This window comes from Podarcis muralis, chromosome 17 (genome assembly GCF_964188315.1).
Source record: "Podarcis muralis chromosome 17, rPodMur119.hap1.1, whole genome shotgun sequence".
NCBI lineage: Eukaryota > Metazoa > Chordata > Lepidosauria > Squamata > Lacertidae > Podarcis > Podarcis muralis.
Genome location: NC_135671.1, coordinates 8,163,134 through 8,177,699, shown reverse-complemented (window position 1 = coordinate 8,177,699; position 14,566 = coordinate 8,163,134). Strand labels below are relative to the sequence as shown.

The 14,566-nt window shown below is 45.7% G+C and overlaps 1 protein-coding gene across 6 annotated transcripts in view; it reads left to right on the top strand.

Moving 5' to 3' along the window:
• Positions 1-14,566, top strand: part of PRAG1 (PEAK1 related, kinase-activating pseudokinase 1) — an 84,056-nt gene that overhangs the window by 33,906 nt on the left and 35,584 nt on the right. For all 6 annotated transcript variants that reach the window (XM_077920896.1, XM_077920898.1, XM_077920897.1 and 3 more), the window contains one exon: positions 8,570-8,986. In XM_077920896.1, the coding sequence (XP_077777022.1) occupies positions 8,651-8,986 (336 nt within the window). In that variant the 5' untranslated portion in view covers positions 8,570-8,650. The remainder of the gene's footprint in view (positions 1-8,569; positions 8,987-14,566) is intronic.

Genomic DNA, 14,566 nt, shown 5'->3' with positions numbered 1-14,566 from the left:
CTGTTGAAATAAATGAACCCAACTGAGTGACGTTCATTAATTTCAGTGGGTGCGCTCCGAGTAAAACCTAGTTGCATTCCAGCCAAAGTTTCCCAGTGACCTTCAATGAGGGTGTGGAGATTCAAACCCAGGTTTCCAAAGTCTTAATCCAGTGGTTAAAATAAGAATAATAGAATCGTAGAATTGTGGAGTTAGAAAGGACCCTGAGGATCATCTCGCCCAACCCCCTGCAATAATAATTTTATATATATATATATATATATATATATATATATATATATATATATATGCTTTCGTAGATTTTCACGGGTATAGGTATGCAGGTTTTGGTGTCCTCGGGTGTCTTCCCGTGTAAAAGTTGGGGTGTCTAGGCGACGTTTCGACGAGGTCTCACTCGTCATCTTCAGGCTGGTGCTTTCGGCTTCTTGTTACTGGAACAGAGCAGGATCTCAGTGTTTGAGTTCCTATAAATACTGTTGAGGGGTGTGGTGTATAGCCTCCAATGTTCTGGGCCGAGAGGAAGTTCCCAGGCTAGTGTGCCTTTTCTTCTTTTGTTCCTTAGTTGCTTGAGGGATATCTTGAGTGATTTCTTGAGTGATATCCTGAGTACCACTTAGGTGGGTCATTAGGTGTGGATTAGTTGCTAAAGCCTTTGTGTCTTGACCTCTTGAACTTTGTGAAGAGTTTTTCTGAGAAGATGGCTGTAGTTGTGCTCTGGCTTGGCTTCGTGTATAGGGGCGAGCTGTGGTTTTGTGGCCTGTGCCAGCCAGATCTGTGTAGGGATTGCAGGGGGGTGCAGCATCCGGAGGTGCCATCATGGTTTGGCTACTGGATGGTGTCTGTAATTTATCTGTGGAGAGGGTCTGGGTTTGGGTCTGGTGTGGTTGATTGGTGATGGCCAATGCTGCACCCCCCTGCAATCCCTACACAGATCTGGCTGGCACAGGCCACAAAACCACAGCTCGCCCCTATACACGAAGCCAAGCCAGAGCACAACTACAGCCATCTTCTCAGAAAAACTCTTCACAAAGTTCAAGAGGTCAAGACACAAAGGCTTTAGCAACTAATCCACACCTAATGACCCACCTAAGTGGTACTCAGGATATCACTCAAGAAATCACTCAAGATATCCCTCAAGCAACTAAGGAACAAAAGAAGAAAAGGCACACTAGCCTGGGAACTTCCTCTCGGCCCAGAACATTGGAGGCTATACACCACACCCCTCAACAGTATTTATAGGAACTCAAACACTGAAATCCTGCTCTGTTCCAGTAACAAGAAGCCGAAAGCACCAGCCTGAAGATGACGAGTGAGACCTCGTCGAAACGTCGCCTAGACACCCCAACTTTTACACGGGAAGACACCCGAGGACACCAAAACCTGCATATATATATATATATATATATATCCCCATCCCCCCCTCCCCAGCCAAAGCCTGACTCAGAGCGGCTAACAACAATAAAAGTAACACAGTTTACATAAAATCACAATCAGTTAATTGAAATATGCAGGAATATGAAGCTATCTATCCCATATGGGTATCGAACCTGCAACCTTGGCGTTATCAGCACCACACTCTAACCAACTGAGCTATCCAGGTTCTGAAAGTTTTTTCTCTAGCCCACACTTTCAGAATAAAAATTTTGCTCTCAGCACGCCGGGTTTTTTTTTTATTGATAAGAAACACATTCGAAAACAAAAAGGAACAACTTCTGACAAATTGAATACATTTGACTGGATATACAGCACGCATGGTCCGAGTAGCAATAAATCTGGCTTAGTAACTTGCTATTCAGCTGGTCACCTGTGGTGAGTAACAATTGCCCCCAGGCAAATAGGCAGGGAAGCTTTACAAAAGTTGGTTCCTTTTTCTGTTTGAGGCACAAATGACTAACATGGAGTGGGTGTGAGTGGGCTGGTAACAACTTTCGCTGGCATGTCATTTTGAGGATTTATTTCCAAGGCTGCAGTAAATCATGTATTAAATGAAATTTTTTAACTGTCAGATGAGATAGAGCTAGAGAAATAGGATTAGAAGGGGAATTTTTCCTTAAATGGGCGTGTTTCTCGTGGGGTCCTTGCAAAACCAGCTGCCTGTTTCCATTGTTGTAGAAGTGCACAATATAGAAGTTATGGCAAAGACAGCTGATATTCAAAACTTGCCGGATTGATAACCATCATTTGTTTACATTCTGTCTAGATCTTCCATTTGTTAACTTTCTGTAATTTCAGATAGGTAAAGGTAAAGGGACCCCTGACCAGTAGGTCCAGTCCTGGCCGACTTTGGGGTTGCGGCGCTTATCTCGCTTTATGGGTTGAGGGAGCCGGAGTACAGCTTCCGAGTCATGTGGCCAGCATGACTAAGCTGCTTCTGGAGAACCAGAGCAGTGCACGGAAATGCCGTTTACCTTCCCGCTGGAGTGGTACCTATTTATCTACTTGCACTTTGAGGAGCTTTTGAACTGCTAGGTTGGCAGGAGCAGGGACCGAGCAACAGGAGCTCACCCCGTCGCGGGGATTTGAACCACCGACCTTCTGATCGGCAAGCCCAATGCGGTTTTGCCGCATTCTGGATTAATTGCAGTTTCCAGGTCACCTTCAAAGGTAGCCCCACGTAGAGCGCATTGCCCCACGTAGAGCGCATTGCAGTAGTCCACGACCTGACTTTCTTGTCTCCAAGCACTACGATTGTCTGCAAGGGATTCCCATACAGCTGGGTTAATGTAATGTTGCCAGCCTTCATGTCACATTTCATGTCCCTGGAGATCCCGCCAGGAGATCTGGAATGTGGGCCTGGAAGAGCACATCTTTGTTTGAGATTCAGTTTTTCATGACGCCACAAGTTCCAGCCAATTAGTGCTGTGCACATCAAGCTTTTCCCGTGGACACATGGAACCAGTTTTTTCTGGGCTTGGTTACCTTGATGAGATTTCTTCCCATGGGCATCTTGCTGGCCATTGTGGTGCTAGACTCGATGAGCCTTTCAACTGATCCAGCGGTACTCATACAGTATGTTATTTTCTTTTAAAAAAGGAAATATTGTGTATCCTGTAGGGCAAAGACTTGGAAAGGACTTCAGCTCCCTAGTTGGCAACTAATTATGCTGTGTTATTAGAAGATGGGCCTACGTTTTAAAACTATTTCCAAATAGATATTGGAGACGTCAAGCTTCAGGCCACTTAACTTCAGAATAATTGTACTAATGAGTGGAACTAATTCCAAATAGATAATTATCTGTCTGCCTGTCTCTCCATCCTTTAGTTGTCTTGTGTCGTTTGATTGCTCAGTTGAAACAGATGTTAATTACCCTTTCTTTTTCTTTTTTTGCCCCTTCTCTTTCTTTGTGCTTTCAGTAACAATACATTTTTCAATTAATCATCATCACATTTTTTGATTAGCAGTGTGGCTAGTTTTTAAAATGAGGGCAATTAACATTTTCCATTATAATCCTTTTGTCGTCTTCTTTCTGATCCAATTACTAGAATGAAAAGAGAATTTTGATCCTTCTAGGGGTGGCGGCATTCAGGGATCTAAAACAATTAACTGCTGTACCGTGAACTATGAGCCATAATTTGGGGGAGGGGTTCTGGAAAAAGCAAACATGGAACATTTTTAGAGGTCCTCATAAAATAATCGCAACCAAATGACTGTGCCTTCCATTTGCTGGATTGTAGGTTTTTCTTTCTTACTTGTGACTGAAACACACCCAACATATGGTAAATTGGATAATCAGCTTAAGTAAAAGCAAGCATTTTCCACACAGTGTACAGTAAATAAAGCAATGATTTCTTGAATTGAGAATGATGGGAAGGAAGGAAATAATAAAATGTTTTCATGTCATTTTAAACCATAGTTAAAGTAAACTATGGTGTAAATCTTAAAAAGCAGCATCTTAAAAAGCAGAGACATCACCTTGCCAACAAAGGTCCGTATAGTTAAAGCTATGGTTTTCCCAGTAGTGATGGATGGAAGTGAGAGCTGGACCATAAAGAAGGCTGATCGCCGAAGAATGGATGCTTTTGAATTATGGTGCTGGAGGAGACTCTTGAGAGTCCCATAGGCTGCAAGAAGATCAAACCTATCCATTCTTAAGGAAATCAGCCCTGAGTGCTCACTGGAAGGACAGATCCTGAAGCTGAGGCTCCAATACTTTGGCCACCTCATGAGAAGAGAAGACTCCCTGGAAAAGACCCTGATGTTGGGAAAGATCAGGGAGAAGGGGACGACAGAGGACAAGGTGGTTGGATAGTGTTCTCGAAGCTACCAGCATGAGCCTGACCAAACTGCGGGAGGCAGTGGAAGACAGGAGTGCCTGGCGTGCTCTGGTCCAGGGGGTCACGAAGAGTCGGACACGACTAAACGACTCAACAACAACAACAATGGTGTAAATCTGAATGTGCAGCTGATCTTCATTCCTCTTGTGCTGCCAGGACGTAAACCATAGCTTGGCTTTTGATTTGTTTCCTCCAACCAAACCACAAGCTGTAAGCGAAGAATAAATCTTAGTTACAGCACATGACTCATTTAAGGAGAAGGAAACCACAACTCTATTTTCAGAGGTCCCCCCCGCAGCAGCAACAGGAGCAGTGCACACCAGCTTGCATTTACATTTACACCGTGGTTGTTGTTGTCGTTTAGTCGTGTCTGACTCTTCGTGACCCCATGGACCAGAGCACACCAGGCACTCCTGTCTTCCACTGCCTCCTGCAGTTTGGTCAAACTCATGCTGGTAGCTTCGAGAACACTGTCCAACCATCTCGTCCTCTGTCGTCCCCTTCTCCTTGCGCCCTCCATCTTTCCCAACATCAGGGTCTTTTCCAGGGAGTCTTCTCTTCTCATGAGGTGGCCAAAGTATTGGAGCCTCAGCTTCAGGATCTGCCCTTCCAGTGAGCACTCAGGGCTGATTTCCTTCAGAATGGATAGGTTTGCTCTTCTTGCAGTCCATGGGACTCTCAAGAGTCTCCTCCAGCACCATAATTCAAAAGCATCCATTCTTCGGCGATCAGCCTTTTTTATGGTTATTTACGCCATAGTTTAATTTAACTATGGTTTAAAAGTGACATGTGGACCTGGCCACTGGGCTGCTATAGCTGTTATCTAGTTTAAGGATTTGTATGGTGAAATGAAATCTTAAAATAATTGTTTCTTGTGCTGCTCTCATATTTATTACTATGTATATTATACCCCACTTTCTCCTCCCTTTGGGGAGACTGGAAGCAGAGTTAAATCAATTTACTGATTTTGTAATTCCTATTATTTCCTGAAGGCTTGTTCCTTAGTATGTTAGATCAATATAAATTCATATATACTGAACTTAGGGCTGTAGGCTAGCTTTGTAATGTGGTCCTTTGCTTGGGCAAAGCACACGGAGCAAGGCCGATAGCGGGCATAAAGAAAGAAGCAGGGAAAATAGCCATACAACACACACATCCTTGCTACCTGTCCCCCTCCACAAAAAGAAGAAAGAAACCACTTTTAAAAACCAAATACACCTTTTATATTGATCAGCAATGGCAGCAGGGAGCTGGACCTTTCCACTGAGTTTTCCATGAATTTTACTATTTGTGTGGGTAGATTCACATAGACTATGAATGACCATAATCTTTTTTGGGGAGGAATGGGCAACTGGGAACACTTTGTGTATCAGTTGTTTGCCACATAGGGAACTTTGGCACACTTCCCGCACTGGTTTGACAAAACAGGTGATGCTTTTGGTTTCATGGCTGCCTATTACTCTAATCATAATGCCAGAGACTTTGTGAACCTTATGTAAAGTCCAAGCAGGAGCTACCGCAGGGACACAGACATGGCAAAGTGTCGTCCATTTTGATCCAACATGTCTGCTCTACTGTCTGCATAAAACATACCATAACTGCTGGGTGTGATGGAGGTTATGCAGGCCTAGCAGGGCTCACATACCCTCCAATAATCCTCCGATGAAAATAGGGACATCCAGTGCTATTTTTGTAGAAAAAGAGGCGCAGAAACACAGAATGAACACCTCTCTTGTTCTCTTAGAATGGCAACAGCGCCCACCTGAGAGGTGCAGGGACTGAGTTCCTGTGAGTTATGGCTGAAAAAAGGGCCTGGAAACGTCTTATTCCATACCCTCCAGCATTTCTCCAATGAAAATAGGGACGTCCTAAGGAAAAATGGGTCTTTCCGGAATCAAATCAGAAACCAGGAAAGCTTCTGCAATCCAGGACTGTTCCTGGAAAATAGGGACACTTGGAGGGTCTGGGCTGAGATTAACACACAGTGTGTCTTTGTGTAGTACTCATAGTGCTCATTAGTGATATAGTATCTGGTTACTGCTCGATGTTTTTTAAGCCATGGAGAAATTGGCTTCTTTTTGTGGCAGACAGTGATACGTATGTTTGTCAAGTTCCTGTTTGATTCATGCTGAAACTATTTCTTCCGTTGCCCAACCCATTCCTATGTGCTCTTTACTTTTCCACTATATTTGCAAAGGCGGTGTGACCAGGTCATAGAATGAATCTCATACTCCAGATATATGAAACTTATCTCCAGATGGACAATAGGCATTGTATATTTCTAGATACTTATTGTTAAGGTCATAGCTGTGGAATGTGTAAAAATACAACAACCAGCCTGAACACCTTGAACACAGTCCAGAAAAAGTCAAGCGCTTGGAGGTCCCAGTGATCTCAGTGGAGAAGCAAAACACCTGTTTTAGTTTTCCTTGTTTTTTGGGAATATTCCCTAAGGGTCTTCCAGCTTGAGATTTGTTGTTGGGAGAGGTAAGAAGCAAAGAAGATGCAACAGGCATGAAAACTAAGGGATTTGCTATGCAGGGCCAGCTCTACTGTTAGGCAGAGTGAGGTGGCCACTTCAGGCAGAAGATGCTGAGTGGCGGAGAACGGACAAAGCTGTAAGTGCCATGCAGCCTGCCCTGTATCCCCTAAGCTCGCCTTCTGCCCTCAAGTGCACTCTCTGCCCCATCACCAGTGTTGTAGTCAGAGTCACTTGCTAGTCTGGTTGGCTTTTGTACGTAGAACAAGGTATGTACTACCTTGCTCTTTAATTCAGGTAGCAACATGTCTTGGGGCAGCCCCGACGGTGTGTTACAAGAAAAAGGAGCCATATGTTATGTGAATTCTCTCCTTAGTATCTATAATTTCTTACCTAGTTACAGCGTGTGATGGGGTGGGGGTGGGGAACGCCTCAACAAAATGCTGCCATTTTTAGTGGCAGCCTTATGTTCTCTGTAATGTGTACTTTTTTGGCCTAAGGTTAGGCTAAAGGCTTCATAGGGAAAGTGGATTTCCCATGCATGCAGAGCTCTGGGTGCCGTTCCTGGGGTTTCTTTTGAGAATTTTGAGTAATGTGTTTCCCATTATGTATAAAGGACATTCTCCTGTATGCAGTCCTGTTTCTTGATCATGGTAGAGTGTGATGGAATGTGGGAAACTGGTTAGACCCATACACATAGTTAGGAATGCCAGTTTAGGTTTAGGTTCCATGCATTCTGATGGACTGTGGTCCACGAAAGCTTGTGCCGAGGATTTGTTAGTCTTTAAGGTGCCGCACGACCCTTTGCTGTGTGTGCTTAACGGTTCTCCCACTGAACTCAATAGGACTTAAAAGTGATTAACGTGAATGGATTGTGCCACGTAAAATACAAGTTGTGAAAAAGCAATGTAAGCAAACAACCATTCTAGTTAAGGCATAATGCAGTTTTTCATGTCATAGGCTGAGACACCTGTGCAGGTATCTGCATGGGGGGCTGTGGGGCAGGGCTTATTACTGGAATTAGTGAACTATCTGACACTGTATCAAGAGAAGAAGCAGTTAAGAGCCCTACAGAATTGTAGATTTGGACGGGACTACGGGGGTCATCAAATCCAACCCCCTGCAGTTCAGGAATCTTTTACCCAACATGGGGCTCAAACCCTTGACCCTGATATTAAGAGTCTCATGCTTTACCAGCTGAGCTATCTGTGTGGGAACTCTGCAAGCAACAGCAAAAAGAAGGAATTGCTCAGTTCCTGATTTAGGGCCAGAGCAGCCAGGTGAGTCTTGTTGCCAGGCAAGAAAGGGTGTGTGACGATACCCAACAGGGAAGCATTCATGCTACAGTTATTTTTAATATCTGCACATTGTAAGATGAGCCCTACTGAAACAGACCAAAAGGCCTTGTAATCCAGCTTCCTGTTTTCACAGTGGCCAACCAGATCCACGGACCTGTGTGTAACTGCAGGATGTATGGAAATATCCCCATATCCTCAGGGCAGCTCCACACTTCATCTGTGGGTGCTGTCATTTCCTTCAGAAATCCCACATAGTGTTAATGACAGGCGCTCAGGCATCTTTGAACGTTCACGTTGGGGAGGATGCCTGGCATATTCAAATAGGCACTTGCAAACTCTCCTCTGTTGCTTATGGGGTTTTCTTTGAGGGGGTGGGGCACCCCAGAAAGTAGAACTAAGTTTGTGAAGGTGGGGAGGGGCAGAAATTCAGAAAGTTTTAGAGGCGTGGCATGGTGGAAAGAGCTTCCTCAAATTTCCATGTATAAAATTAATAGCAGCGATGTGTTCTTTCTTTCCAGATAGCTCAGTTGCACGACAGGACAAATTGTTAAGAGCCGCTACACGGAGTGCAAAATGAACAGCGAAGCTCAACATACAAGATGCAGAGGGCAGTCCAAGTGAAGCGAGTGGGATTGAAAATGTCTGCGTGTAGTGATTTTGTGGAACACATCTGGAAGCCGGGCTCCTGCAAAAACTGCTTCTGCCCCAGACACTTCCACCAGCTGCAGGCACCACCCCTGGACCTGGGAGGTAGCTGTGGCCTCTTGCAGGATCTGAATGGAACCAGAGCCAAAGCTGAGCCTACGGCTCTGGAGGATGACGGAGTAGTTTCCTTGCCTTACTCCAAGCCAACAATTGCCGTGAAACCGACGATGATAAACTCGGATGTTGCCGATGTGTGGGCAGATGGGAACCTGAGTGCCGATATCCCACAGGTAATGATTAACAAGGGGCATGGTGTGTTTTACAAGGTCCTTCTGTTGTAAAAAAAAAAATGTATTTGACGTAGAACAGTACTGGTATTTGTTATGACACAATTCCTGTAACTTTTCTTCATTTAGCAAAGGAAGGTTCTGTTGTCAATGGCTTGAGATTCTACTGCTTGTCAGTAACACAGGAAACCCTTGCAGAATTTCTGGGTGTGTTCCTAGGTTCTTGGTGGGCAACATCCTCTTGGGTTTCAGAGAAAGCCAGAAAGCTTTGCATGCTTCCTCCAGGGTGAGCTCACCTGTGAACCTCCAAACATTATTGGTCTTCAAATCCCAGTGCCGTCTCTGGCCTTGCTGTCTGGGGCTGCTGGGATTTGGAGTCCTGCAACATCTGAACAGCCACAGGTTAGCTACTCCTGACCTAAGGTAAAGGTAAAGGGACCCCTGACCATTAGGTCCAGTCGTGGCCAACTCTGGGGTTGCGGCGCTCATCTCGCTTTATTGGCCGAGGGAGCTGACGGACAGCTTCCTGGTCATGTGGCCAGCATGACTAAGCCGCTTCTGGTGAACCAGAGCAGAACACGGAAACGCCGTTTACCTTCCCGCCGGAGCGGTACCTATTTATCTACTTGCACTTTGACGTACTTTCGAACTGCTAGATTGGCAGGAGCAGGAACCAAGCAAGGGGGGCTCACCCTGTCGCAGGGATTCGAACCACCGACCTTCTGATTGGCAAATTCTAGGCTCTGTGGTTTAACCCACAGCGCCACCCGCGTCCCCTGACTTACTTTCATGCTAAACCCTTGCCAGCTGTCATGTTACCCTTTAGATCCAGTTGAGCCCCACTGCTGCTCAGACTGACACGAGCAAGTTTTCATTTGCCCTCTTCTAGGCATCAGAACCTTCTGACCATAGCTGCTTGTGAGAGTCATTCAACTTTATTCCCTCAGGAAATGCCACAGTGCCTGCCGCCCAAATCCAGCATTCCTTGAGATAGGTGATAGGTGAATAGGAACAGCATCGCTGTAGAGAGTGGGGCACCCAAGAATCGGCCAGCCCTCCTTATATCCTCACCCCTTAACTACACAACAATCCAAACATCAGGTGCTGGGCTTGTGGTCAGAGGATCTACTGCTTCTTGTGACTTCTAGGGATCCTAACCCACAGGACGCTACGCTTGCCAGAATGGTAGGAAGTACTTTCCTTGGTTAAATGGGCTTTTGGAGTGACAGCTACACTATAGGAAGCTCTCAAGCCGTCCCAGGTGTGAATACTTGAGGAATTCGAGCTTTACACATTCCAATATGAACTGATTTGTAGCATAGCTTCAGTAAGCACCAACTTCCATACTTCCCCAATATTCAGATGTTTGTTGTTGTTGTTGTGTAGTCGTTTAGTCGTGTCTGACTCTTTGTGACCCCATGGACCAGAGCACACCAGGCAGTCCTGTCTTCCACTGCTTCCCGCAGTTTGGTCAAACTCATGCTGGTAGCTTCGAGAACACTGTCCAACCATCTCGTCCTCTGTTGTCCCCTTCTCCTTATGCCCTCCATCTTTCCCAACATCAGGGTCTTTTCCAGGCAGTCTTCTCTTCTCATGAGGCGGCCAAAGTATTGGAGCCTCAGCTTCAGGATCTGTCCTTCCAGTGAGCACTCAGGGCTGATTTCCTTCAGAATGGAGAGGTTAATCTTCTTGCAGTCCATGGGACTCTCAAGAGTCTCCTCATCAATTCTTCGGCGATCAGCCTTCTTTATGGTCCAGCTCTCACTTCCATACATCACTACTGGGAAAACCATGGCTTTAATTATACGGACCTTCAGATGTAGTTTTTGGCTAAAAAAAGAGTAAAGTATTTTGAAATGTGTATTTTGAGAGAGAGAGAAATTAATTAATTAAATGTATTTAGAAGTGGTAACAAGAACTGAAAAACAGAAACAGGGCAGATTTCTGAATGAACACATGCACAAGTGGCATGGGCTGAAAATAGACTCATTTGTACACCGCTAGTTCCTAGGGGATCCCACCTAGGGGGTTCTATTAAACTCAGTCCTCTACACTGAGGATGCAGGATATCTCAGCAAACTTGGTCTCCCACAAACAGACATTGAAGCGGAACGTGAATCAGTACTTCCACCTGGGATTTGCCTTGAACTGTTCTGCCTCTTCTCCCGCTGAAGGGAAGGTTGTAAATAATGCTACAGAGTTTACTGTCATTTCTTAAACTACAGTGTGTTGTAAGAAGTACTTCAGGCAGAGATGTGTGAACACAGCCGCTGCCACCACAACGCATCAAGAATTGTCCCTGGTATTTTCAAAAAACCCTTTTTTGCTGCCTATTTAATGCCTTGGATCTTTTCCCCAAGCAGACATTTCCACATTAGCCTTGATATTTTGCTCTAGGCAAAATTTGCCCGCAACTCTTAACTGTAGATAAGACTTATTAAGTAAAGAAAAGACCAGAAATGGCAGAATGAGCAATTTATTTCATGCACTAACTTGAAAGTACTGGGGTTTCTAATTGGGCTTGATTTTTAATGAGCAAAATTACATCAAAATCAGTTAAAGCAGAGTTCAGCGTTCAGTTACCTACATGTTTCACTGAAAGCCTTTTCAGGCAGGCAGTGAATCATGTCAGTTAGTGTGGAGAGGATAGAAGAAAGGCTTTTGTGCTCAAGGGCTTCTGCTGCTGAGATTCTGGGTATCTTTTTTTATATTCATTTTTAAAAAGCAGTACTCTAGCCCTCTTTGTCCAGGAGAAAATGGAATGTGCCTCAAAGCTGCACATTTGAAAGGAGAAAGAAAAATATATTCAGGAGCCTGCATGTATTATGCCTTCAGATCCCATGATTACAAAGTCTATTTGAAGTTTTCGAAGGCGTACTTTGTAATTTTGAACTTCTGGGATGAGCAGCTCAGGCATTCTTTCTCAGAGCATCTGATTGGAAAATTCACCTTTCCAGGAAGCAGGGACTCATCATATTTGATATGAAATTGTTGCCTGTTAATACTTGTCACCCTTTTTCTCTGTTCAAAGCTGTGCACCACCTTTTTCACTGTTAAATTCAGATTAAAAATGAGGTTTCCAGCTTTAATCAGTAGATTAATCAAGTAGCACTTGGAACTGACGCATGTGGGGAGAAGAGTTTTAACTATTCCCTCCCCAGAAATGATCCCCGTGAATATTCCTCCATGTGGCGATTAGTAAAGGTAAAGGGAATCCTGACCATTAGGTCCAGTCGTGACCGACTCTGGGGTTGGGGCGCTCATCTCGCTTTACTGGCCGAGGGAGCTGGCCTACAGCTTCCAGGTCATGTGGCCAACATGACTAGGCGAACCAGAGCAGCGCATGGAAACGCTGTTTACGTTCCCGCCGGAGCGGTACCTATTTATCTATGTGCACTTTGATGTGCTTTCAAACTGCTAGGTTGGCAGGAGCAGGGACTGAGCAACAGGAGCTCACCCCATTGCGGGGATTCGAACCACCAACCTTCTGACTGGCAAGCCCTAGGCTCTGTGGTTTAACCCACTGTGCTGCCCGCGTCCCTTGTGGGCAAAACCTCCCATTGACCCACAACCTTGTTGACAATTCTGTGCATTACCCATTTAACTCAATGTGTAGTTAAGCCCATACTGCAATATTTGCACAGAAAGAAAAAGTCAAGAAAGAAGCCCATAACTTTGAAAAGTTGACACTGTGCGTGTTTACTCAGAATTAAGTCCTGTTGAGTTAATGGAACTTGCTTTCAGACAAGTGTGCACAGACCTGCAGCCATACCATCATTCTGGATCAGTCTGTAAAGGTGGCTGGGTGTGTTGATGCACAATGGCTGTCTCGTTTTTCTACTCAGCGAGATCAGAAGTGACCGGTTAAAATTATTTTCCAGACACAAGCCCTTGTTGTTTCTGCCATTCTTGGGAAGAGAGTCTCCACACAGCTCTTTGATGTTCTTCCTAACGCACAGGTTTCCCTTAATGTGGAGGGATCCTCTCACGGCTTTTGAACTGCCGTGACTTTGCTTCTCAATAAACCAGATGCCAGTTCACAGAGGACAACGCCCCCTCCTTTGTAATGCTTATAACAGATATGGGCAGCAAGAAAGCTCCATTTTATAGCATGAAGTGGGAGAGGAAATTATCAGTTGCCTTGAACTGGGGGGGTGGGGATGTCCTTGCCAGAGTGGCTTTTGTTTGATCGCTAACGTTAATGAACATTTCCCTCTCTTCTCCACTCTTATTTTCCCATTTAAGTACATGCACTTTAGGCTGAGTTCTCACTGAGATGATAAAACTGCGTGTGGGCTGCACAGGGCAGATTGCAAGTGGGAGGGGTTCACATGAGTCACCTGTCCTGCTTGCTTACTTACTTACTAAATAAATAAATTCCCTGCATATTGGAAACTGGCCTTTCAGGGAGAAGGCTAGACCTCATCTCTTAGAGGGTGTTTTGTTTTGTTTTGTTTTGTTTTGGTATAGAGGAGCATTTAATCAGTTGAAGCGAGGGTTTTCTACCCTAGCAAGAACCAGGCCTTACTGGACTCAGAACAGTTCCACCTACAGTGGTGCCCCGCAAGACGAACGCCTCGCAAGACGGAAAACCCGCTAGACGAAAGGGTTTTCCGTTTTGGAGGCGCTTCGCAAAACGAATTTCCCTATGGGCTTCCTTCGCAAGATGAAAGCCCATAGGGAAATCTCTGGGACAGCGGGGAAGTGCAGCGCGTCTTCCCCACTGTCCTCGGACCTCCTCCGAAGGCTGGTGGTGGGGCAGAGAGACCTCCTCCCGCCGCCAGCCTTCGGAAGGCTGCTCCGAAGGCTGGCGGCGGGAGGAGGTCTCTCCGCCCCACCGGCAGCCTTCGGAAGGCTGCTCCGAAAGCTGGCGGCAGGAGGAGGTCTCTCCACCCCACCTCCGAAGGCTGGCGGTGGGGCAGAGAGACCTCCTCCCGCTGCCAGCCTTCGGAAGGCTCCTCCGAAGGCTGGCGGTGGAGCGGAGTGACCTTCTCCCTGCGCCAGCCTTGGGATGGCTGTCCTGAAGACTTGCGGTGGGAGGAGGGTTTTCCTTCCCACCGCCAACATTCAGAATGCTGTTCTGAATGTTGGCGGTGGGGAGGAAAAACCCTCCTCCCACCGCAAGCCCCGGGAACAGAGGAGAAGCGCTGCGCGTCTTCCCCTCTGTTCCCGTACCTGTCCTGAAGGCTTGCAGTGGGGAGAAAAGCCCTTCTCCGCACCGCCAGCCTGGCAAGCGGTTTCCATAGGAACGCATTAATTGATTTTCAATGCATTCCTATGGGAAACCGTGCTTCGCAAGACGGAAAACTCGCAAGAAGAAAAAACTTGCGGAACGAATTAATTTCGTCTTGCGAGGCACCACTGTATATTATTCAGAATAAGATTATAGACTGAGAATAGACGAGAGAGGGACATATTTTTGAATGTGCACCCACATTAAAAACAGCAACACCTCCCAGCGTGTAATGAACTATCTCACCAGGGAGAAAGGATCTCTGACACGCATGGACAGGGTGTGAGTGTTGTGTTTTTGTTTTACATCAATAGTATGTCATCCACACATACAAAGTGATGCAAAACAGA